At 34.9% G+C, this 26,521-nt stretch overlaps 1 protein-coding gene across 2 annotated transcripts in view; it reads right to left on the reverse strand.

The window, feature by feature from the left end:
- The window catches only part of TBC1D22A (TBC1 domain family member 22A), a 140,596-nt gene that overhangs the window by 84,632 nt on the left and 29,443 nt on the right, over nt 1–26,521 (reverse strand). For both annotated transcript variants that reach the window (XM_059847286.1, XM_059847287.1), the window contains exons 8-9: nt 23,459–23,573; nt 4,202–4,311 (exon numbers count right to left, since the gene is read on the reverse strand). In XM_059847286.1, coding sequence (XP_059703269.1) covers nt 4,202–4,311; nt 23,459–23,573 — 225 coding nt within the window. The remainder of the gene's footprint in view (nt 1–4,201; nt 4,312–23,458; nt 23,574–26,521) is intronic.

Raw genomic sequence — 26,521 nt, forward strand, 5'->3', positions numbered from 1 at the left:
TGAAAATACAAAAATGCTCATGCATCATCTACAGTTTAGAAGGGTTGTAAAGACAACCAGCTTTATCACACACATGGAAGATATATTTTGCATATGGCCACACACAGCCTCAGAACCAGGTTTTCATAAATCAGCATAAACCAGCACATCTTGCAAGAATATGGGCTGGAGACGAGTTCTGTGCCAAAGGACCTGAAATCTCAGCAGACAGAAAGCTCAGACCGAGTCTCTGGTGAGCCCTAACAACGCCAGCCAGCAGACTGCAGGCCCATGGAGGGAAGTGTATGCTGCCCAAAGCCAAATCACCTGTAACAAGCTGCTCAAGGCCACGTGGACTCTGGGTTTGAACTTCCAGAATGAGGGTTCTACAACCTCTCTGAACAAACAGTTCCAGAGTTCAGTCTTTACTGTGTACATTTTCCTTCAAACGCTTAAAAATAATTTCTTGTATTTCAAGACCATATCTAAAATACCACGTCCAGTTTTAAGGAACCTGATACAAGAAAAAGGTAATAAACTTCAGAATAAACTGAAGCAAGAGCAAAAGGTCACCAAGATGCTAAGAGATATGGAGCACATGCTCTTTGAGAGGCTGGGGAAAGTGGGCTTGTTCAACCTGGAGAAAAGAGAGCTCCAGAAGCACCTAATCACGGCCTAATAAACCCAAGTTACCAAGATGACAAACCTCCATTTTCAATAGTGGTGCCCAGCGGGAAGATAAGAGATAAGCAGTATGAGCAAAAAATATTCCATCTGCCTATTGGGGAGAACCTTCAACATAAGGATGAGGAAGCACTGGAATAGGTTAACCTCCAGAGACTGCCCAGTCTCTATCCTTGGAGGGCTCAAGACCCAGCTGGACAAAGCCTTGAGAAAGTCAGTCTGACCTCAGAACTAGCACTACATTGTGCAGAATTATCCTATGTTCTCATGATTTCAGGAGATCTCATTTGTATTTCTGAAATAAATAAGAAGCAATTGCAGTGAGGCATAGTCTTTCTGGGACAAAAACTGAAAACAATTCAGAGCACAGACTCAGGAAGCACTGAAAAGGAAAACCTTTACATACATCATCATTCAAAATTGACTGCTATAAGACAGCTACAGATTTCAAGATTCAATTATATTTATATTTAAAAACTCCTAATATTTGTTAGATCAATTTTTAAAACTTTAATCAAACTGTGATATGACACATGTGCAGTCACTTAGAAGCCTAAACTTAGAGACAACCAACAGAGAAAGAAGATGCAAAGTAATCTAAGAACAAAAAAATAGATTAAATTATCATGCATGATTAAACATTAACTGCTAGAAAAGTTCTGCAAACTCTCTAGCTGGAGCCAAAAACATACTTGCACAGGAACCTCCAGATGACAAAAAAACAGCACAGAGGAATCTGCTAAAGCGACAGATGATTTGAACAAGTTTTTATTTCTTCTCTCAGTTGAGAGCTGTATGCATGACAGGAAGTGACTGTCCTGCTGCCCAAAGCCAACTCCTGTTCTTTACTGCACAGGTCTCTATGGTCCAAAGATGCATTCTTATAGTAAAAATACAGAGTCACATTAGATATGTAAGGGAGGAGGTAAGATGAGTGAGGAATGAAGAAATAATAGATACCATGTGTAGAAAAACTCCAGTAAGAAATGCCTATGTCTTAATAACACCTTTGACAATTCTAGAATCAAGAAAATGAGACTGGATGGATTGGAAAAATAAATGAGTTTTCTGTTAAGAATAGTAAAGGGGTACAAATACAATCATACAATCATTCTTCCATCACCCACCTCTGCACTGAAAAGACAAAACACACAAAAAAATGTATCTAGCTCATATTAGGCAAAAATTTCACAAGATGACCATAACAGTTATCAAAGTGCATTCCTTAAACTTATCCAATATTGGCAAGGCAACATGGAATGGAAATTTATATTGAGAAATAAATTAACTCTGCAGTGATTCTTTGATTGCAGTTACCACATGTCACATATCCCTGTACAGTTCATTCAGACATCTCAGGCAAAATCATCACATACATCACATAGGAGTCTTCTATGCCATCTTTTCAGAGAGAAATGATTGTGCATCCAGAATGCAAGTCAGCCAGAACTATAGCATCACACAATAAATCCACTGGGAATCTTTAAAGTTCATCTAGTCCACACCTCCTGCTGTGGGCAGGGACATCTTCAGCTTGATCACGCTGTTTAAAGCCACATCAGTCCTGACCTTGAACACTTCCAGGAAGAGAACATCCACAACATCTTTGAGCTCCCTCATCATAGAAAATGCACTTTTTATGCCCAGTTTAAATCTCTTCTGTTTGAAATGCTGCCCTTTGTCCTGTCTCTACAGGCCCGGGCAAAAAGTCTCTCTCCAGCTTTATTAAAAGCCTCCTTTAAGTACTGAAAGGTTACAGTAACATCTCCCCAGAGCCTTCACTTCTCCAGGCTGAACAACCTCAATACTCTCAGCCTTTCCTCATAGGAGAGATGCTCCAGCCCTCTGATCACCTTCATGGCCCTCCTCTGGACCCACTCCAACAGGTCCATGTTTGTCCTGTGCTGGGGATCCCTGAAGTGGCTGCAGCACTCAGGTGGGCGCTCACAAGGACAGGGTAGGGGGGCAAAATCCCCTCCCTCACCTTGCTGCCTGCCTGCCTTGCACACACCCCAGGACACAGCTGGCTTTCTGGGCTGCAAGTGAACATTGCCAGCCACATCCACCAGTATCCTGAGTCCTTCTCTACAGGGTTACTTCTTCCAACTAACTCTACCTGCAATTACATGACTGCTTTATCTGTTAAGTAAAGTGGTATCACCACAGAAAGGAAACAAAACAGGAGAATGGGAGAAGAAAAACAAGAAACCCTTTTATTTCAGCAGCACTGCAGTTGCACTGAATTAACTGTAACATCATTAGTCACACCACTAGCATAATCTTTCAAGCCTTCTTTTGATGGATGAGTGCATCCTTGAATACATCCAACACTATTCCATTTATATAACAGCTTAAATTTTTATTGATGCAGTTTAATTCCATTGCAATTGGTTTCCATATTTTGCTTCTTAGTACCTGATAGTTTTGTTTGAAAACAGAATTTTAAGGAGAAATTACCTAATCTGTGAACATCCTTTCCTAGAAAAAAAAATAAAGCAACAGGCAAGTGACAATGATGTTCCAGAAGCAGGTAAAACAGTTGGAGTTTGCATTTTTTTACCTGGCTTTCTTCCTTCCCAGTAGATTTCAAGCTCTCACTTTTTACTTTATAACTTTTTACATATTTTTGCTATGTAATAAAATAGTTTAAAATTTAGGAGGTCTGAGACACTGAAATAAGCAAATCAGCATTTGTTACAGGAACTGATAAGGGAAAATGACTGTGCATTTCAAAAATGCTACACAAAACACTGAGCCTTAACCAGGAAAAATACACTTAAAACACCTTCAATAAAGTTAAAGCCTTTTGTTGCTGACTCAATCCTAGAACCATTTTGCCAAAAATGAACTCTGTTACAAGATTCAATTCACAATGGGCCTTAGCCACTGAAACATTCATATTAAAATATGTCATAGGAAAGAATGTTGTAGATACTTCTTATCTTCATAAACTTTTAAGCCCATGAACATTTACACAAAAATCTACCATTACTAGACTCCAACTTGCTGCCTGTAACAGAAAAATTGTGCCTTCATTTATAGCTTTTCCACATAGAAAAAATCAAACTCTCAGTGAAGTAGCATAAGTACCAAGTTTTAAATGGGTATTTAAAAAATAAGAAGATAATTTCAGGAACTATTAAGACAGCAATCACTTATAGATTGCTATATTAACAACTGAAAAATTATTAAATAAGCCAGGTTTTTACCACCTCAGTGAGATTTTGAGCAACTGTTCTTCATGCTTGGTACCAGATTTGCAAAACATGCATCTAGAACTGGAAGTTTCTGTCCGCTCCAGAACATCACACACAATGAAACAAGCAGACATTTTGATTAAGAGAAGTTGAACAGGTTTGTTTTTTTTTTCTTTTCCCTTCTTTCCTTTCTATGCCAAACTCACAGTGGATTTGTCCAATGGGAAAATCAGAAAACCCCTGTTTTTCATAGATGTACTCTTTTTCAGCCTTAAAGTAGTTCAAAGCCATGACATTAATCAGTTAACTCCACTACTTACAGACAGGAAAAATCAATTTACCTGAATGCCATCAAGCAACTTGCTCATGCACCAGTAACTGTCAGCTTCTATGTTCTGCAGCACTTCTTCAGGCAGACTGGAAACATCAAAATTTTCCACTTCTTCTTCTTCTGTTTCAGGAAAAGAAAGAGAAAGACAAGTCAATGAAGTGCACGGAATAAATAAAGTAAGAATGAGGAAAATAATTGAAAACAAAGACAGCCACCACTTATCTTTGAGTCAGAAACACATTTACTTTAACAGGGCCTAAATGAATCATTTATTGCTTAACTGTGTCATCTAATGGCTTTAAATGTTAATGAATACTTAATTTCTTGCAGACTGTGAAAATCTCAAATCATGCCTGGTTAACCAGAATTAATATATAATAAATCACTTTATTCTAAACATTTCACACCTGAAAGAGGATCAGAAGCACTTTGAGAGCCCTCAAGCTATACATGAACAATCCCTGAAGAAGATGACTATGTTCACACCATGCATAGAATGTGCAAATATGTTGCCAGTCTTCAAAGAAGAAAAAGCCCTAAAAAATACTTCTCAGAAAAGCACTGAACTTTATGTAAAAGATCAGACTACAGCTTGAATTTAGAAAAGAAAAACCTTTCCAAATAGAAAATAAAATTAATGATGTATCCACTACAGCAGGAAACAAAATTTTGGTGCGTCTTACACATATTAATTCACAAAAAAGTCTTACATTTATACAGTTTCTAATATTATCATAAATCAGTGCCCCACTGTAAAAAAAAAAATTCCAGTTAATATTTATAACTTTCATCTTCAATATTTCAAATGGCAAAAAAAGAAGCAACTCATTCTCACTCTGCCTCACCATGTCTACAGAAAAAACCAGTAAATGTACCAGAGTTCCTTGTATTTATATAAAACACAAACATATACTGAAGTGTCTTCCCTTTGAATGAAGTCTTCAGGACCTCCTCCACCAAACATTTGCTGAAAGAATGAGATTGCAACTACTTTGACAACGTGCTCCTTTGCAAATTTTCTGCCTTGGAGCCCCTTTTCTTTTCATGACACTGGTATCAAATTTGTGAAAGAAAAGGTAGCTATAAACCATAGCACAACACACGTGGGTATGAAAAGAAAATAAAGGAAAAAGACTTTTTATGTTCACTTTCTCATCTTTCTTATCTTACCTCATTTTTGTCTCTCTCTTTCAAAATCTACCATTTCACACTATATTCTCACATCAGGTTTTAAACCAACAAAAAAGCTGAATATCCACATAAACATCAAAGGTGGGCATCTTCACCTTCCTTCACAGCCAACAAAGAAGACCAAGAAGTGACAGAGTACTACCTGGCTTGTTCTAAACTAGAAAGACAAATAAATCAGATGAATGACATTTTAAAAAAAAATCTTGCTTCTCAGTATTAGCTATAATTTGCTCTTAAAAGTATTGCCTCAGAATGCAGACCTTTAAACTGTGGAAGTCTAAACTAAGCTGAAATAAAGCTTTAAACACCCACCAAATGATCTGCTGCCCTGTGACTGAACTACCTGCAAGTTGTAAGAAAACCACAGGAGTTTCTAGGTAGGCTACATGATGAAACCTGGACAGTAATAACACTCCAGCATTAATATTTTGGAAAAACTAGATTTTAATTGTTCTAATAAAGATGGATTATCAAATTAGAACCAATTTTTATTTCCCCCAGAAAATACACTATAGCTTTTAAGAAATATCTTTCAATGGCTCAAATTACTGTTCATCAGAGGTATGTTCCCCAAGCACATAGAGGAAGTCAGGACAGGCCTTTCTGAAAAGAACACAGGTCATAAATTTACTACTCCAAGTAAAATTCTCATTATTCCACAGGGAACAACAACAGATACAGACAGTTTTTAGGAATCTTTCTTCACTGAAGAATAGGCAGTCCCCAATTATAATGTCACAGAACAACATGCTCAGCCATTACAGACATTAAAAAAACAATTTTATGAAGTTCTTGTCCAGCTGTCCTGTTTTGTCTCCCCTCTGAAGAGCTATCCAAGAACATTTTGCTTTTCTGTGGCTTAAAGAGACTGATCTTTAGCATTTCCATAAGCCTCTTAAATACAAAATAATTATTCAATATCTTTTGTATGTTCTTTAAATATATAAGCTACTTCTAGACCAATTTTCAATCTCATTGTGCTTCCAATGCATCACACTAAGTCATCTCTTCTAAAGTCAGATAATAAAGTTTTGAAATTAAAAAGTCTAATTAAGCGTTTCAGACAACTCAGTTGTATTTCTATTGTACACAAGCAGGATTTCCCCTGTGCAAAGCAACTGTGTCAAACTTTGGCTTAAAATTCTGCAATCAAGTATTTCAACAAATAAATCTAATTACTTGGGGCTACAATACAATACAGTTTCATCAAATCAGCTAAGATATATTTTTGGATATGTTATGTTAACTGTTACTTTTTGATTCAAATGTGGTCTATGATGAACAAGGAGCAACACTGTGGAAGCACCCAAGAACTCTTCTAATAAAGATGGCACAGCATCACAAAAGCAAAGTCTCAAACAAGCAAGTGCTCAGTGATGTCAATGGTTTCTGCTGCACCAGTCCACCTTACCTTGCTACACTTTACTGAGGAAGTTCAAAACTGACACTGAATATCCAAAGGACCCTTTTCCAAAGTACAAATTAATTTTTAAAAGGCCATCCCTTTTGACAAACTCCAATTAAGGAACATTTGATTGGCAGAATGCTATGCAAAATCATAATCGACATATTTAGCATTTATTAATTTACTTGGGTATGCACATAGTGCAAAATTCTTCTTTTTCCCTGCAGTTTTAAGGGGAAAAGCAGTCAAGCTCCACGTTTCTCTCTCTCTCTTTTTTTCTTTTTCTTATATGGATGAAGAAATAAACACACTAGAAAAGTTTTGAAAGAAAGACCACAAGAGATTTCAGAAAAAAAAGAAGCAAAAATAACAAAATAACCATCCCAAAAGTATGTAAGATGTTATTTGTGCTTGAGAACATAATTGCAATTTCCTTAAACTTATTTTCAATGAGTGAAATCTGAATGGACAGTAACATAAAGATGAATAAAAGAATGCGGACAGAAATAGCAGGCCAGTGTGTGCAATATCTGAGGGAGAAAAGATCACTGCCTAAAACTTCCCAAATACAAAGTCTTACAGTTTCCTGTGGAGATCTTTATCATGTTATCTACACAACTGTGGAAGACAGGAAAATGCCTAGTTGCCTGGAGGAGAACTGCTGTAGCATGGAGTCTGTGACATGCTGATCTGAACACATGCATTGCTGTAAGCATGGGATTAGCTCTTCTTTACTCACTGCCAGGGTATGCTTCTAAAACTTCCCACCATGCAAAAAGGCTGACTTTTTCTAAACAGCTCTAACTGTATCCACTTGCAAAAGCAGAGACATTAGGATAAAATCAAAATTTTAAAAAATACTGCTTACAGCTACTTACAGATTTAGTTCCCCGATGACAGCAGAAAGTAAACATGCTAAAAAGCTTGCCTCCATTAAAAGCAAGTTTTAATTCAAGATTAAACCTAATGGATGATTTTGATTGAAGTTGTTCAGAATGTCAAAATTAGGCTCACAACTGATCTTTGTCTTTTAGCTGTAAGAGACTTCTAGAGAGTGCTGGAATTTTACCTTTTCAGTACAGATCAGGGGTAAAAACACATGCAACCAACAAAAAGGTAGTTCGCATTCAGAACTTCTCTAAACCTGCTACTGACACCAAAACTCAATCTTTAAAAAGTGTGAAAAAATTATTGTAACTTGGTCGTTTTCATACTTTATTACACCAAGCAAATTCCTACAAAAGATACCTCCTTTAAATAAAGCATACATTCTCTCAAAGGATTTTTTAAAATGAAACAAACATTTAAATGTGTTACTAATGTTTTAACTGTAGCTTTTTATCTTGAAATTGTTTCTCAACACTCAGAATCAGCAAAACTCAGATGAATTCACTGGAGTGCGAGGTAGGGAATAAAATGGATGGCAGGGTAAAAAATCCTAGTGCTGAAGCCCAAAACAGACTGAAGTATCACCTATAAATTATGATTGCTCTTTACATACACTCAATATACAAAATAATACAAAAAAACATTAAATCAGTTAATGAGCTGAACATTTTAAAATTGGGGATTTTTTAAGAACTATTTTGTATAAATGTAGAAATAGCATTACCATATACTTGAAGTCCAAATTACATATCTCTTGTAGCAGTGCAAGGAAACCATTCTGACCACAAATGCACAGGTGCTTCTCTGTATAAAGCTTACTGTGCTGTAATCTATTTCAGATGTTACATCTTCAGGCAAACCTAACATAAAGGTTACCACTCAAGTATGCAAGTACAAAAAAAAATCACACACACATGATTGCATGCAGAGGTGCACAGCAATATTTCCACAGCTAGATCTTACATATTCCACTCCAAACTCAGTTTTCAAAAAGCCTTATGAAACACCTATTCAGTCACTGCTGCACTAAGGCAATGTTTTTCTAAGACGATCAGGACATAATAGAGCATTTAAATGTAAATTCTTTCAGTAACAATTGCCTAATTAAATATGTATATTACCATATCAATATCTCCCATTGAAAAAGTCCTAGTTACATATTAATCTTGATAGAAATTGCTCTTGAGCTGTTAAGGATGAATCACCAAAGTAAAACCTTCCCTTTTCTTTGTGGTACTGCAGTCACAAAGGTAAAATTTTTAAAAAACCTTAATCATCTCCTCAGTCCAGGCTTAGGTAAACGTGACCTTACTGCATTTCAAATATTCCCATATAAACAGCCATATTCTCACATACATGAGATATTGACAACTCGTCTATTTTAACATTGTTAATAATCTTACATTTGTTTTCAACTGATCTTCCACAATACCCTTCAAATGCAATAGGAAGCAAGATAAATATCTTTATACATCCATGTAAGAATAGTGTTTCAAACATTAATCATTATATTCTATTCATATGACTTCTCTAAAAAATTTTGCTGCACATGGCAACTGTAACAATCTTGTGTGACCTGGCAAGCAAGGTAAATCATTCTGTCCAAAAACACTGTAAACTTGATCACATGGACTGAACTTCTATGCTCATCAAAATTAATGTATGACCCCGGAGGTACTCTCAATTTGCTCTGTCACAAAAGACTCAATGCTTCACATACTTTTCCTTTAATTCCAGATTCTGTATGAAAGTAATCAGTAAGTCATTCAGAGACTTCCTTTAGTGGGCCTACATTGCTTGCCAGTAAGACCTTTCTACCCAGGGTTTTTCTTGGCTAGATTTTAATTATCTTTTTTCCCTCCATGCTAAATAATCCAGAATTTGCCCTTATTTCATATTCATAACCCATTGCACATACATACACAAAAACAACCCTGTTTTTAAGGATGGTAAATTTATTCAAAAAATGGAAACTCTCAGGTCATGTTGCAAAATAGACAAAAGACATCAGTTCCTCATAGACTGCAGGCTGAGATTACTGCTTCACGAGTCAGACAAGAGGAAGATTAAAAGATCTATGACCAAAGAGTACAAAGGGTACAAAGGAGAACTAAGTAAAGCTGGTGGTGCCAACATGTCTTTGACTCACAGAACTTGCACAATGCCAAATGCAGGACTGAGAACCTCTTCCACATAGGTGAGAAATCAGCCAGTAAGTGCAGTTTGAAACTGAAGAGTATAAACCACATCCTTGGGCATGACATTATTATGAAACAGAAACCTTCAAAGCTTGTAAGATGGCAGCTCTTCTTAAAAATGGATTTCAGCAACAATGAACACAATGATCAGAACAAATTCTTCTCATAGTACTCACTTCAATAGGTTTGCTACTGTCAACCAAAACAGCCTGCCACGGAGAAGCTGTGCATGTGACACCAAATTAAGGGACTCATAATTAGCAACCAGTATGCATGGTGAGCACAGGATGCTGATGACTATTTTCTTAGGATGCCACATAAGAGAATTCCCTGAGAAATCCAAAATGTGCTTGGAGAATAGGAAATGAAAGATTAAAGGTTGAACATGTCTCCCACATTGCATTTTTAATTAACTAGTTTGTGCTTTGTCATTTAATTTTTTTTAAGCACCAACACACAGAGACAAAACACTAAGTGTGGGACAAGAGCAAACTGTACTGTGGTCAAAAAGTTTAAAACAAACCTCAGGAACACAGGCCTTCCCTGTGTTCAGGTATGGGATTGATTAGAGAGTTATTTCAGAACTATCACCCTAGCACTGGAAAAGCCTCAAAGAGAATCCATAAATTAATGAAGTTTTGAAAAAGAACTATGTATTGACGATGGGAAAAAAATCAACTGCACTAAAAGCTACAACATATTTAAAAGATTAAGAAACTAGTATATGTATTTGCACATGCAAGGGTGAACTTTAAAAGTACTGAAAATTAATACTTCTTTACTGAAAATATTAAAAAAAAAGAAAAGTCAAAAAAAGAAATTGTATTGCATGTAATTACTTAATAATAGAAGGCTGGCAAAGAGAAATAATTTGAACAATTTCATAAACAGCAATATGTTTAATACATTTCCTGGATAACTTAAAAAGCTCAAAGGTTCAATTCTAACTTGGGTAAATATAAAAGCAATACAAATTATCCAAGAACTTTTACATAAATATAAAAACTTCTAAAAATTCAGAAATGTAATTTTTCCCGTGACTGAAGACTGAAAAATTTGCCTCTGTCACATAAGCTAATCAACCATTTACACATAAGCATAACTCTGTGTAAGTATAACTTCAGTCACTCCTGACGCAATTTTTATTTTAATCCATTAATGTCATTTAAATGGCATAACAAAATAAGTTTTCAAAGAAAAATGGATGGCAGAGGAAACAAATGTCCCTCAGTGACAACATCCCCACATGACTATGACAGTGGCAGTTTGCTGCAACATACATTGTGCAATATCCAAATTTCAATTGGATATAGATAAATTTTCTTAACCAAAATTACATGCTTCCATGTTTTGTAATATCCCACATCATTCACAGCTAATGAAAAATCCACCTAACAGATTTCTTGCTTTATTTACAACAGAAAGTGACATCCATTATTTTTGCTTTTTAGCACAAACTGCAAATACTGAATTTGAAGAAGTATATTTGAGGAGGATGTACTCTGCAGGAAAAACTACTTCTTCTATTGCTTAACTGCTAATGCATTCCTTAATCTGCTGTATTTTACACTTTCCTAATGAAACTGCTACATATGCTTCTGAGGCAAAAAAGCCACAAGGCTTGCTCTTTTCATAAATTTCAAAAATATTTTTACATATTGTATAGGTATTTATTATCAAGATAAAGAAATAATCAAACTTCTAGGAAAAAAGAAGCCCACTCTGTTCAAAAATAATAGTATGATCTCTAATGTTCTTCAACAATGTTATTATAAGAAAAGCAGTTGTCCTTAAATTTCAGCCACACCACAATAAATTTTTATCTCGTAATTAACTAAAGATGGCACACGTAAATCAGTTCACAAACGTTTTTGATGAGAACATAATTGGTAAGCCAATTTTCTTAAAGTACTGGGATTTGTCAAAATGAATGTCCTTTAAAGCATAAAGTACTTTCTGTTTCTCTGAAATAATGCAATGAAAGCCTACAGAAGAAAAACTGGTTTGCAAGTAAACTTTTTTCCCTTTTTTTGTTATTGTGCTCAAGTACATAATTTTTCATTTCTGCTTTAAAAATTTGTTTTCCACAGCTTAAAGTAAAAATTTAAAATATCATATTTTTCAAATAAGAAACCAGCAAAATATCCCAATGCAATGAAAAACCCAGTGACTTCATTACTATGATTAAAAAGGTTTGCATTTAAATTACAAGCAATGCCAACTCAAAGTTACAGCATACAAACTTCTGACAAATACATCTGTATTGGTTTGACATCTATAAATTATTAACCAACAATGTATCTCATTGAAAATAAGACCAAAAAATTCTTACAATTCTTTTTAAAGCAAAGATCCACTGAATTTGAAAATCTTTTCTTAGATCTTCAGCTACTACTGATCTATGCAACAGGATTAGAATGTTACACTTCTGGCATTTCTAAAGCATGTTGTCATTGCTTAAGCATTGCTCTTTCTCTTTTAGCTTTTCTTCCCACAAGATATTTCACAATAAACACACAAAGCTGTGATATTTAGATGTCAAAAGCCACTTTTAATGGCATAAAAGCCATTAAAGTAATTTCCCAGTCTGTTGGAAAGCATTCTTGAGAAGACTTAGATCTGGAAGTATAAGCACTTCTGTGCCGCTTCACTGAAGAGAGATGATCACTAATTATAACTCTATAGAGACCATGGGGAGAGGGGAAATAGGAATGTAGAAGCCAAAACTAAAATATGCTTCTCCCTTTGGAATACATGTCTCTCCCATAGCTATATTTATTGCAATTAACTTCCTTCTTCAAAATTCTTCCATTTTTATACCTGAAGAAATTTTTTGGCTTCTCTTCAATTTTAGTTTACTACTTCTACCACTATCCAGGATATTTCTTTTCTATTTTATTCCCATGACCCAACATTTCCAGTCTGTAGTTTTGAACAGAATACCCTTCACTAATGTCTCATTACTTCCTCATAGTATGAGTCTGTTAGTTTCTTAATTGCCTTCAAAAATGAGACAACATAAACCACAAAATGTATTTCAAACTTGAAAAATGCACTGGTTTTTACATTAGCATTCATATTATAAAATTAATTTCATTTTTAAAATACTGGGAGCGTGCACTAAGCATCATGAAATAGCACATCTTCTTTAGACAGATAGATTTGAAAATTTAGAAACACACATAAAGATGCAAAACAAACTTTAAAAGCAGGTAGTTTAAATCCCCATCATCCTACACAGTAAAAGAGGACTTTCATCGACAGATTTGTTTTAATATATACATGGGGAACTAAAATTCTTTTTTCTCAAGTTCTTTTTAGTATACATCAGCGAAAAAAAAAAAAGCAAACTTGAATGATACAAAAAGTGATTTAAAAGAGTTAGCTGAAAACATCAAACACTTCAAATCAATAGTAAGTCTAGACCTGACTTATTTATTCTGGATACTAAGGCAGAAGTTTGAGCAGCCCTATTTGACCTAAGAAATTTTTTTATTAATTCAGAGATTTCTTCTATACATCTCTTATAGGAAAGATTGAAATGAACACCTCTTATTTTGGCCATAAAACAAGATTTGGAAAGTTTCCTCACAAGAAATATGTAAGCAAAAAATCCACACAATCTCCTGCTATGAGGTAGTATTTCATAGGTTCCATCAGATCTCTTTCAGACTTTTTGCCTCTTTGATAGGCTTCCAGGCACTGATATGATTGAATAAATTTTTATTAGGAACTTTCAAGTTCCTACCTGGCTTTTCCTCTGAAGCGGAAAAACTATGAGAGTCATCTAAAAGATGGGCTTTACACGGGCTTGAACTCCCCAGTTGCTTTTCAAAAAACTATTCACTTTAAATCAAAGCTTCACCACAAAAACTAAATGGAGAGTGGGCCATACACTGCAGTATGCTGATCAGTATTCTCAAGACACACTTCTTTGGTATGACATGGAAGCATGCAATAAATACTTAAAACAAACAAACAAATTAAAATAAAGGCTAACCCAAAACACTGAATTCCACCTACAGATGCCTCCACATGCAAGAATGGGGACAGCAGTACAACAAATGACAAGAAGCTGTAAGTTTAAGGAAATATAATCCAATTATTTTTGCTCTGACATTAATAAGAAAAGTTTGTAATGTTAGGAAGAGTAGGAAGATGATTGTAATCTCACACCTACAGATGTAGTCAAAAACATTTTTATCAAATGGCAGTTGCCAATTTTTCTATGCCACCAAAGATTAAAAAATTTCATTTAATTCCCTACTTCACAGGTCAGCCAGTCATACACATTTTTAAGAAAAGAACATTTAATTTAAACTGTGGTACACTGAAGCTATTACTACCAGCCATCAAAAATCATTAGGTCTGAAAAATCCTCAGTCCAAAAATTATTTTAATCTGAGAAAGCAAGGGTTTGCTTCTTCGTAGCTGCTCTTTAAGCTGCTCTCCACAGCCAACCCTTCTTAATCAATTTAGATACATTTTTTTAAAGCTTGTAAGTCAAACACAGATCAAAAAATGCATCAACTATTGCTACACTTTCAATGAAAATATGATAATTAGGTATGAGACTGTTTTGAAACATTTATTTATGTAAAGTGACAGGTTTCAGACTTGGAGCACAGTAACTTCATATGCAGATGCTATTCTGAAAAAAATTTATATAGATTGTCTTTTCTTTGAAGATCACTTAAAAATTTAAAAAATTTGAAAGACTAATAGACCTTAAAATTTCAGGTGTTAAGGGAGGGTTTTTTTATGCCTTGTTGTAAGCAGACACTCATAAGAGACTATGAGCAATTAATACCATTACTCAAAATACTGGTTTTCTCTCACATTAAAAGCTAAAAATAACAGGCAATTAAGCAGTTGGATATACTTGAGATAATTCTAATGTCTCTTTTTCACTTCTGAGAGCTATTATTAACAACAGCCAGAGAATTCTAACTTTAATTAGACTTACTCCACTGTAAATAGATAGAAGCCTTTTTTAAAATTATCCACAAAAACAATTTTAGTTGAATTACATTAATTTTTTCCTGAAAGATAGTGAAGCTGAGGTACATCCTACTTTGTCACCTAATACCTCCTTATGATTTAATTATCCAGGACTATTACTACTCTATATCTGTAATCAAACTGAAGAAGGTATTTTATCACAGCCCATACTTTATTCAAGCTAGAATATGTGCCATTTCATAAGAGCAAGAATTTTCATTTTACAGTTTGTGTGGTTAACTAAACAGATTTTCAAGGAATTAATTTTGTTTCAGTGGAGGTCATGAAGATTTACTTCAAAGGAGTTTACTTTCTCCATTGCATCAATATGATATGACTTTAAACACTTTGACTACTAAGAACTACAAATGTACTTGGAAAAAAAATAAGATTATAGAAATTGTGACAAAAAGTCTGCATATGAAAAGCAAAGGAAGGGGGCAAAGCCCAAGTCTATTCGATGCAACAATGCATCCAACATTTCAGATGAACTATGCTAATTAGCTCAGAAATCTAATCATGTATTAGAGAGTGAAATAAAAATTGAAACAGAGAGAAGAACTGAGTTTGTAAAACTGCACTGTCGATAGTAAATCAAGGTCATTCAAGACAGTACCAGGAAGCAAAATAATAGAAAAGTATGTTGGCATATCCCATATCTGCCTGTGATCCCTAACCTGCTACGCAGAAAGTGAGTGTAATTCACAAATCCCTATCATAAGCAAGTGTTACTACACAGCTAAAGCAGTCTCAGTGCTACCTGGCACTAAGCAGACCTTTGCTTCTCCCTTCTTCCCTGACCTGCTCTTAGTCCCACATCAGCACTCATATTCTTCTCTAATTCTCCAGATGAGTGCACAAAGCTTAATAATTCAGTTTATCATGGCTCTAGTCTCCAGCCAGTTTAACTGTGCCCAAGGAAAGCCAATGTGGACCAAAAAGAGAAGACAGGAATGTACAGTTTGGGTTGGAAAAGAAAAAGCAAAGCCAGCTGTTTTGACAGCAGAAAGCCCTGCTTCAGCTGTGTCATCTAAGTACACAGCAAACAAACCCTTTTCTGACCAACTAAACCTCATCTGGAAATACTCAAATATGTGCCTCCAGTGTGAAGTTTAAGGAACAGAGAAATGAAGCTAGAGCAGGCAGGGTACACTGACCTCTTGAAAGAACAAAAGGGATCTGGAAGATTCTACAGCACATAAGAATCCAGCCCACACTGTCCCAAGCCCTCACAGGGAATCAAATACATTAATGAGCAAAACACATGCAGCAATATAGCAATATACTACTACCCAGCTATACTATACAGTTACTTGTAGATATTTGCCCTGCTGCTCATTATTGACACCTTCTCTCAAGGTTACTATGTTCCAAAATATGCCAAAATTAGGATGGTGTAATTAGTCAAAATTCCACTAACTAAAGAAGTAAATCACCTCATTTTATCAAAGCCTATAGAGAGCACTTTTGCCAACAGATCCACTCACACAGTTGATACTAAATGCCACCATAAACTGCCAGTAGGTAAAGCAACCAGGGAAAAACAATAGGGAATAAACTACCACCTGCAAGCCACACACAAACTGCATGTCTGAGTAAAGCTTAACTACATTCATTAGGACTTTTATACTATTGTGACTACATTGAAACATATTCCTTAAATTTAATAGTTTTATAACTCTAAGCCAGAACAAAATGCCCACTACAGAATGAATCCACTGCAGCTAAAAAAGTAATATTACAACAAGTCATGCTAAACAATAAAGATTAATTTGTCCAGGTAAATAACTAAAATAAAGATTCAAACACAAAATAAAAGGATCAAAAGATAAATAGGAATTTATAGTTCACTGGTTCCTATCAATCAATTAATTCTCTCCATTATACAAGTTCTGCCAACATATTTGCCCTTCTTCATGCTCCCTTATTCCCTAACCCGGCACAAACTAAGTGTGAGATGTCCTCTTAACACTATCCCTGTTTTCCTTACTTCTGTTTGGAATGCCTCCAAATATCTTGCTTTATGCACCAAGCCTAGACAGAACAGTAGATCATGGCAAGCACTGCTAGCTGACAAACAATTCAAAGAATTCAGTACTAGTTATTTTCACATGGATTCTCCTACTTGTTTAAAGTGAATAAAAGGATGTAAAATAGCAAGGTTTCTTTACCCAATTAGGCCTGAAAAACAACATTATATATTAATAAAGACAATTGCTCAGAGATTGTGAATAATTCATTTGTGCTTAAGTGAGACATACATAAAAACAAATTAACAATTTAAAAGTATAATCTGCCCAAATGCTTCAGAAGCATGCTTTTTAAAGCACTAAAATTCAGGTCTATATTTTTATTGTCTTTGTTTCCAGGTAATTCACTTGAAGGAACTTCAGATATTTTTTCAAAAACTGCAACTCAAAAATATTTAAATTAATGAAAAAAATTTCTAACTGCTTTCCCACTGCAGTCAAAATCAGTTCTGCTTCTCACTACAGAAGTAACCAAGTCTTCTCTGTGTGGGCTCAACAAAGGTTCCTGCTTACTTCTGGACCTTTCCCATGGTGCAAAGCAGGAGTCATCAATTTGTAAAACCAAACTCAAATACTGCCTATCTTATTCATTACAGTTCTCTCTCTCTTCAGCTACCCTGCAGCAAGTACAAAATGCTTTCACTGACAACAGATTGGCCCAACAATAGGGGGAGAATGGGGCAACATATTCCTAGAAATTGAAAAGGTGAACAGTGGATAAAGCAAGCTAAGATAATGCTGAACAATTTCCATGCCACATCATAGTTCTAAATACATATGTACACATATATATGTATATCCAGGTGTACATATACAAAGTGTTCAATAATACATGAAAGCAAAGAGAGCAGCAAAGAAAAGTGATGGGTAAGTAAAAAGATTCAGGTCATCCAGTGGCTCGTGGGTATTGCACCTTTTTCAGAGCAATGCTTCTGATGTTTTCTGGACTTATGTAGAAGATGTCATTGGCTTTTCAGTACTTTCAAGTCTTGAATTCAACAGTTTTGTGTAAGATTTCTTCTTTTTTTGCTCACCAAAATCACACAGATAACAATATTCCATTTAATTATTAAAGAATATTTCATGGAATATTGCTCATGTTTATGATAACTTGAGTCAACTTTCCTGATGTCATTAGTATTACTACAAAATTATGGAAATATTAAGAAATAGCACTGAAATATATTTTTGTATATAGAAACTACATTACTAGCAATTTGCATTAAGGTGAAAAAAATCAATGTAATTAAATGGAACTTGTGCTATGGAATTTTCATTTGACAGAAAAGTGATTTTAATTATTTTGAATAGTTTTTCATAAAATTTTACAAGGGTTTTAAAAAACATTTATTTTCTTAATACTTTTACAACTTGCAGGAAAATATTAAAATATAAATTATGCTTCATGTCCCTGCTTTTATGCAAATTCCTTTTGTGTTTCATAAATAATTTCAAAAAAGGTGTAAATAAAAACATTTAAACACAATATTGTGCAAAACCTTTTATTTATTTAAGCATAAAAAAAAGGCCTGAAAACAGCAGAAGTTTATTACAAAGTTTAATGTCAAAATTAAAAGAGAAGCTGAAGAGCATCCTACAATTGCAAATAAAATCTTTGTAACTCTCTCAAACTGAAGAAATCCCTCTCATATTCCTGAACCTCAATCCTGGGAAGTCTTCCAGAATTTCTCTCCTGATAAATCAGATGATGGAGAAACTTGAAGGCCCTGGGAAAAAGAGAAGCATCCAGTTAATCCCGTTATAACTCTTTGCTCTAGTTTATAAAAACAATTTGTCATCCTTCAGTTTCAGTCTCTTCTAAATAACTACAAAAGTGTTACATCTTTTCTACTTTCTTTCCTCAAAACTTCCATGTACAAGTCCTATTCATAATTCTGCAAGGACTAGTAAATTGGTGGAACTGAATAATAAAGTCTAAATATTTAGACAGCAGGATAAATTATCTCAAATTAATTTATATACTGTAGCAATCAAGGCTTCAGCTTGGTCTTGTAAAGGAAATAATGTATGCTGAACAAAATTTTACCTTATAACCCTGTAAGTATGAAGAAAAGCAGTTCCCTAAAATCAGTGGGTTAATACTCTTTGCTCTCCGGCCTGCTTTCTCATCATTCAGAAATTCAGTTTTATGTGCATTCCAAACAGATCTATTTATTCCGCAAAATTACAACTCTCCTGGAAAAAAAAATCTCTGCTTAACTAAAAAATTTTCATATTTCATAAACAAATACTGAGGAATTGCCTCAGATACAGCCATGATAAAATGTTCCAAAACTGTATTCCAGTTAAACAATGAAAATAACCATTTTTGATATAATATTCAAACTGTGGGGGAAAAAAAAAACCCTAAATTAATAGTTTTAAGTACAATTATTCACTGTTGAAAAGGGCAAAAGGAAGACAAAAATGAGACTGCATACCAGTTATAAGGGCAGGAAGACTTCCTGTAACATATGAGAGGGAATGGAAAAAGCAGTAAACAAGGGAGTTATAGACAGATGAAGGCATTTTCAGGACCAAAAAACATTTCTTCACTCATAGGAAAAGTAGTCTGGGAATAAATCCTACCCCATTTCCACTAGGATTTGGGCCTAGATTCATTATCCCATAAAGTCACAGCAGTATCAATTCAAAAACACTAGCTAACAGAAGTTTCATTTAATGCCATCTACAAAAGGATTCAAGATGACAAGAAAAAATACTTACAAGGGTAAGATCTCTCTTCTCAAAGTTTTCAGTTCATGAGTTCTTGTAAGCATCATCAACTTGTCTCAGGCTCCTCTATTTCAAGAAGATTGCAGACAATATCTCAATCACCATTCCAGTCTTCAGCAGTCTCATTTTTCTTGTCATTCTTTATTTGACATAAAATGACCAAGTGCTACAATAGTGTTCATTTTCTGCCCTTGACTTCCTATTGACTGCTAATTTTCCCTTGAGCCAATATCCCAGGTATCTTAAAATTACTTCATACAGCTATTCCGCTTAGCAACAATCTGACATACATCCTTATCATGGTGGTACTTCTCTGAAACTTTCACCTCTCTGATTGGTGAATAAATCCAGGTCCTCTTTGGGGTTTAGATACACACACAAGCCCAGTGAACGATGATGTACTGGAACGTCAGATAAAGTGAAGTGTAGGTGAGCAAGAGACCACAAGTAATTGTACAGCACAACTTAACACTAGGAAACAATGTAGCTCTACAGGAACCCAGGGCGAGAGGAAGGTGAACAAAGAGCACATCTGTGGCAAGTTGGAATAAATAGGACTTGCAATCCAGTGCAAAATTTCCTTGTCCACATTAGTCTACAAACAGTGAGCAGTCACATGGTATATCTTATCTCATTAACAAAAACCCCTCTGGTGCATCTGCAGAAATGAAATTCATTTTGACACAAACTAATACGCTACAAACACAAAGGGCTTTCAGGAAAACTCCCTGACAGTAATTAGCATTTGTTCTGACAGCACATGTTAAAACACTACTATGTCATGCAGGATGTTAGAAGTAAGCCCAGAATAGTTTTCCTGCACCCCCAGTGTTTGGATTTCTAAAGAGGCTGTTATAGTATGACAAAATAAGATTAAAATACCTCCAGCATTTTTCATGAGGTGGAAAAAAATTTTTTAAATGTTGAGAATAACACACACAATCATCTGGTATAAGAAACCTAAGATTTAAAATCATCCTCTTCCAAATTTAGACCAGAAAATCAAAACTGAAACGACTGTATTCCAGCAGTGGCCAGTAAACACCCCACCTGAAATTTTCTTTAATTATGCTTTTCCCTTTCCCAGCTTCATTTGACAATTAAGTTTTATCTTGCTGAAAATGTTACAGCATTCTGTTTTTATTGCAAACTGGAAACTAACGAGACCTCACCAGATTACACTTTCATCATACTGGTTGAAAGAATGTCCTGAACATTCAACACACTCATTCCTATATTCAATAACTCAATATATTCTGAATGTGTGAATCTAATTAGGTACCTCAATCCATACTAAACCATGAAAACATCTATGATTTCAGTGCTTATATTTACACCCAAAACCCGACTTTATGGCACTCAGATTTGAATGAGAAGTAAATTAGCATTTTCATCCGTGTAATTTTTATCTTCAGAAGTTCCTTAACAACACTTTTCCAAAGAGTTTGCTGATGTCTTTAGCAAAGCAAAAAGACTCCCATCACTAGAATAGCTATGTCACACACTTGTTATGCAAGATTATGGATTAATTAAGGGCTCTCTCAGTTGTCGTAAAGCTAAAATAAAAATGGCTTTCCTCCCACCAAAATATTTGACAAAACTGCAACTGTTTTGTCAATTACCAGGATGTACCATCAGATGACCTAGTCTGCACAGATTTATTATTAATGGCATTGTTAATAATAAGAATGTGTTATTAATATTCAATAATTCTTTAGGACTTTTTTTAACTACAGAAAGAACTTAAAATAAAAGTATTATTACTTTCAACTGTATAAATTAGGATCCAAGTGACTTAGAACTGCAGCAAAAAAGGTTTCAGTTAAATTAAGAAAAATACAAAAATCCATAGTGAAAAGATTGCACTAAATAAAGCTGTTTAATGTACAAACCAATATTCATGTAAAACCAAGAAATGAGATCTAGAGTAAAAGTCTGAAGTAAATACAGAATGCAAGTGAAATAAATATAAATACACTAACAGTGTAGGCATTTTTGATAGGAAAATTCTGCAATTCTGTGTTTATTTCCATATAAATTACAAAAGTCCAATTCACAGTGTTAGTTTTAAATCCTGTAATTTTATTACAGGATTTTTGATGTACTTCATAAATGCAACGTCCCCATTTCATTTATTCATTCTAACTTCAGTTCATCACTCCATGTAACTTGAACATAATAGAAAGTTTCAAATCAAAAAGCTATTTAAAGAACAATATTTGAAAGTTTTTGTATGTCTCTGGGGGAAATAAGTCCTATTAGCACTCAGCCATAACCACCACTATACTGAAAGAAAACCAAACCTTGATTTTGCTGTTTTCCTTATGATATAGATACTAGTTTTTAAATCATCTTTCAGAAAACAGTTCTCTGAGCTTCATACATTTCCCCCAAATATCTTTTAAGGTTGAGGTTTTCACATTTTGTCTTTCTTCACCTAACACAGGAACAGCTATTCTCTCCAATATGACAATCCTGACAAAGAGGCAAATATATTAACAATCATCAGCCCCCAAATATAAGTTGGTGGTAAAGACAAACTTATTTACTATATTAATTAAATGGCCTATTTAACATGGAATATCAATTCTCTAATCACATCTCATTTGAACTTCTTATTTGAATTAGCAATCCTAAAGTCTACTAGAGACCCTACTGTTCTAGGATCATTAAGAACATTTTCATGATCTGTCAAATGAGAGAGTAAAAGGCAGAAACTGCAAATACTCTCAGGAGTAGGCCTCTACCCTACTTAGGAGATGATTAGGGAGAAAGCAGCGGTAGGTCTCATTAGTTGCTTAGCAATGAAACGTCCCCCTATGAAACAAGAAATGAACAAAGCAACAGAGGTGTTGCCATGCAAATGAGTAAATGGATAGTCTATCATCCACTCAAGGATAATCTGTCCTTCATTAAAACTAATCAACCTGGAGTAATACACCTATGGATACCTTGCAAAGACAAGGTAGGAAGAATCCACCATAGGTAGCCCCACTGAAGACAAGGCATTGCTCAAGTTTACATACACAACACTTAAATTCTATAATAAACACAAGTACAAGGAAAACAATTTCAATTCAAACCAGATTAACATTATCATTTTTACTGTTAAACCTTACCTTTTACATCCATAGTTATACCCAAGTTATTAATGACTTATTGTTAACAGTCAGTCATTCTATTATTGCTTATAACTTAAATACAAATCTGTAAATTTAAGATTTAACCCACATCTAATTATATTCACACATAAGTATATTCACACATAAAACAAAAACTTAACACAAATTGAATTGTTGACACTACCATTGTTACCAATGCTGTGATTACTGTTGTCTTAATTTTCAGACCCTAATTCCAGGATGCCATTATTTCAGTCACAGATGCAGTTTAATAGTTTCCTTTTATTTCAATTTCCCCACAACTGATTTTAAAATACCCATGTTTCATGTGCTCCTTTTTTTGTTTTGGTGGGGTTTTTCCCCGCAGGGCAGGCATTTTTTGTTTTGTTCCTGTTGTACGGTTCATATGTACAATATAAAGTTTCCAAAAAAACCCATAAATTAGAAGAGAAAATAAAACAGTGAAGACTTCTTAAGCAGAAATCAAGATGGTTCCTGAACTTCACTGACTACCCAAAATGTGGTTGCTTCTCAGTATATATTTAAAGTAACACAGGTTTATAATTACAAACATTTATGATAAAATTCATGTATCAAATTATGCTCTGATTAGCTCATCCAAACTGTTAGATTAAAACAAAAATGATGTTTCAAAACCAATACTAATTCATAGTTCATTATTAAGAAATATCTTACCTATGTATTCACAAATGAAGACTACAAAAAAAGGAGTAACAAGATCATTTATGCCCTGAACATATCCACTGGCTGGATGACGTATTGCCCAGATAAACAAAACTCTTTCAAAGATCTGAAAAAGAGTTAAAGAAACCATCATTTTAATTTAACAAGTGATCAGCACATTTTAAACAAGACATTTGTAAATTATCATAACATCATAAAAGTACAGAATATCCTGAGTTGAAAGGGACCCATCAGGACCACCAAGTCCAACTCCTGGCCCTGTACAGGACATCCCAGGAATCAATCCATGCACCAGAGAGTGCTGTCCAAACACTTTTTGAACTTTGTCAGGCTGGTGCTGTGACCATTTCCCTAGGGAGCCTGTTCCAGTGTTCAACCACTCTTTGAGTGATTCAACCTGTTCCTGATATCCAACCTAAACCTCCCCACCTCAGCTTTGTGCCACTTCTTTGAGTCTTGTCACTGGTCATGAGAGTGAAGAGAGTGGTACCTGCCCATCTGCCTCCCCTCGTGAGGATGCTGAAAACATCCTTGCAGATAAACTTAATATCATGGAGTTAAGCAGCATAAAAGCCATGCATACAAAAGCATAAATGAACACTTGTATTCATAACCAACTCCCAATGCTATGTCAGCTTCTCAGTTCTTCAAAATGAAGCATTTTCAGGGTATTAGCACATGTTAAAACCAGCCTAGTATATAATTTAGTTACAGTACTTAATACAAAGTAGCTCTTATTCACTGGAGCTTTTCCAGTAATATAAAATTCCTCTTTTCTCAAGGGAAAGAAATATGAAATTATTTTCCCATAATTTTCCATCCCTTTGAAAGAAGTATTCTACTAAATATTCTATTTATCCCTAAGTAACAGAAAGAAGGACTTGATACAGTTTAAATTTTTTTTTTAAATAACATACCCATAAAAAGAGATTCCATGAAAGTTAAGCTTGCCTAATACTCCAGTGTGGAGTTTTACACTTCATGCATCTGCATACTAGTTAATGAAAAACCTGAAACAATCAGGAAATGTAGAAATAAGGCAACTGCCTGCCATATCACAGAACTCTACCCTCTCAACTCTGTAAACTGAAGTTTAGGTATGTGTAGCTGAAGTTTAGGATCTGCAAAAGCTCATGAGGCCAAACTCTATCTCAGCATGAGAAGAGAGCACAGAAATCAAAGAACTTTTTTCTGACTCCATTTAGGTCTGTGACAGGCTGTATCTTGCCTCAATTATTTGCTTCTGGAGATATTATGTGCCTTTGACAGACAGCAAGTAAGCAGCAGAGTGAAAGCTGCTACATGCTTTGTCCTAACTACAGGCATGTAATCAGGGATATAAAATTTTCTGAAACAAAAGAAGATTTGCTCAATCATGAGAGCACAAACTATATAGCCCTTCAGATCTGGCCTCTATACTAAAAGAAGGAGACGCTTTGGAAGGACCCAAAGTATTCTGTGGTTTGCTGCAACTCCAGAAGTCAACAAAAGCTCAGGCTTCAAGAAAGCCAGTGAAAGACCTGCCCTGAAAGAATGTAAAAGGTGGAGGAAGTTCATTTGTGAAGTCAGGATTATTTATATTCAATCTCACTTTAAGTTTTTGTTAGATTAAGAAGCTGACTGTTCTAATTCAATTTTAAATAAAGACTAATTATTTAGTTTAAAAGTCCTCCTGCAGTTATTTTTCAGTAAGGAAAGGTCTTAGCATAAAGGACTCACATCCTGGTGCTTGAAATTCCCATCACAGGCTTCCACATAAGTTACCTGAAGCTGAAATATATTTGCACCTTCTGCTTTGAAAACAAGCCTCAAATATCAACATCTATCCTTCTCCTATAGGCTTCCTTTTGAGAGTCAACTGTCCTCCAGGTTTTATGTTTCCCTGGCTGAAAATTCACAGAACAGGGGAGACAGTCAATAACAGTAATTACAAAAAGTTTTGGTGGGCACTGAAAAACAAACCTTAAGACAGCTCACGTCTGATCATTACAACCCCAAATGAGATTCAGTTTTTGGGTAGTGTGATTTCAGAGATTAGGCAAAAGGGAAGTATTCATCAACAAATCCTCCACAGAAGCCTCTTGTTTCCATTAGCTAAAATGCTTATTCCTTTAGCTACAAATTCTTGGTACTAGTTCTGTCATCTCACGCATTTTAACAAGAACTGCATATTAAATCAAAAAAAAACCCCAACCTCTGCCCTTTCAGCAACAGCCAGTGGTGTTTCATTGTCTATCAATAACTGTATAAAGATTTTACACTCAGCCATTTACAACATGCTTTTACATTTTACATAATCATACCCTGATGAAATTACAGTTGTTTATGTAATTTTTTACTATTACTGGAAAACTGCCAATCTAGAAAGGTTGGTTAGCTCACAGCTACTCTGCCTGCTTCTGTCCATTGCCACTTCTACTTTCAGCAACTGTAGTTTCTCAGTATTATGAGAGTTATCATTCTGTGTTTCACTTCTAAAAAAGGACTTGTTTAACATACTGCAAATATGAACAACTTTCTCAAAAAACAAAAATCAGAATGAGATGACTAGAGAAACCTATTAAAGTAGCAATTGCAGAATGCAGAATAGGATTATGCACTAGTCTAAATAAAAAACTCATGGTGTGATGGGGCTACAAAACATGCACAGTCAACAACCAACCAAATTCAGTAAGAACAATCAATCAAAATACCCACTGCAGAAACTATAAACATAGTGTTTTTTCAGTAAGGTATGTCTGAAGTCAAAAAAATTCACAAATTTGTACCACTAATCTTTCATTTCCTCAGAACCTGATAAGATACAGTTTGCACTGCAAATTGAGAAGCCTATGGATTTTAAAATGTTTTTAAAATCCAGGTATGAGGAGGATGGTGTTTGCCTTTGTTTGGGGCAGTGAGGACAGGGGGTGTTATATTTTTGAGCAGGAAGCACCACTTAGTGATGGCACATCAGCTTTAATATCCCCAAACGCTTCCAATCAGAAATTCTGAAATACACACTGAATAGCATTTTCAGTTTCCTATCCATTTTCATAAAGTTTCATTTACTGT

The sequence above is a fragment of the Haemorhous mexicanus genome, chromosome 5, assembly GCF_027477595.1.
Source record: "Haemorhous mexicanus isolate bHaeMex1 chromosome 5, bHaeMex1.pri, whole genome shotgun sequence".
Taxonomy (NCBI): domain Eukaryota; kingdom Metazoa; phylum Chordata; class Aves; order Passeriformes; family Fringillidae; genus Haemorhous; species Haemorhous mexicanus.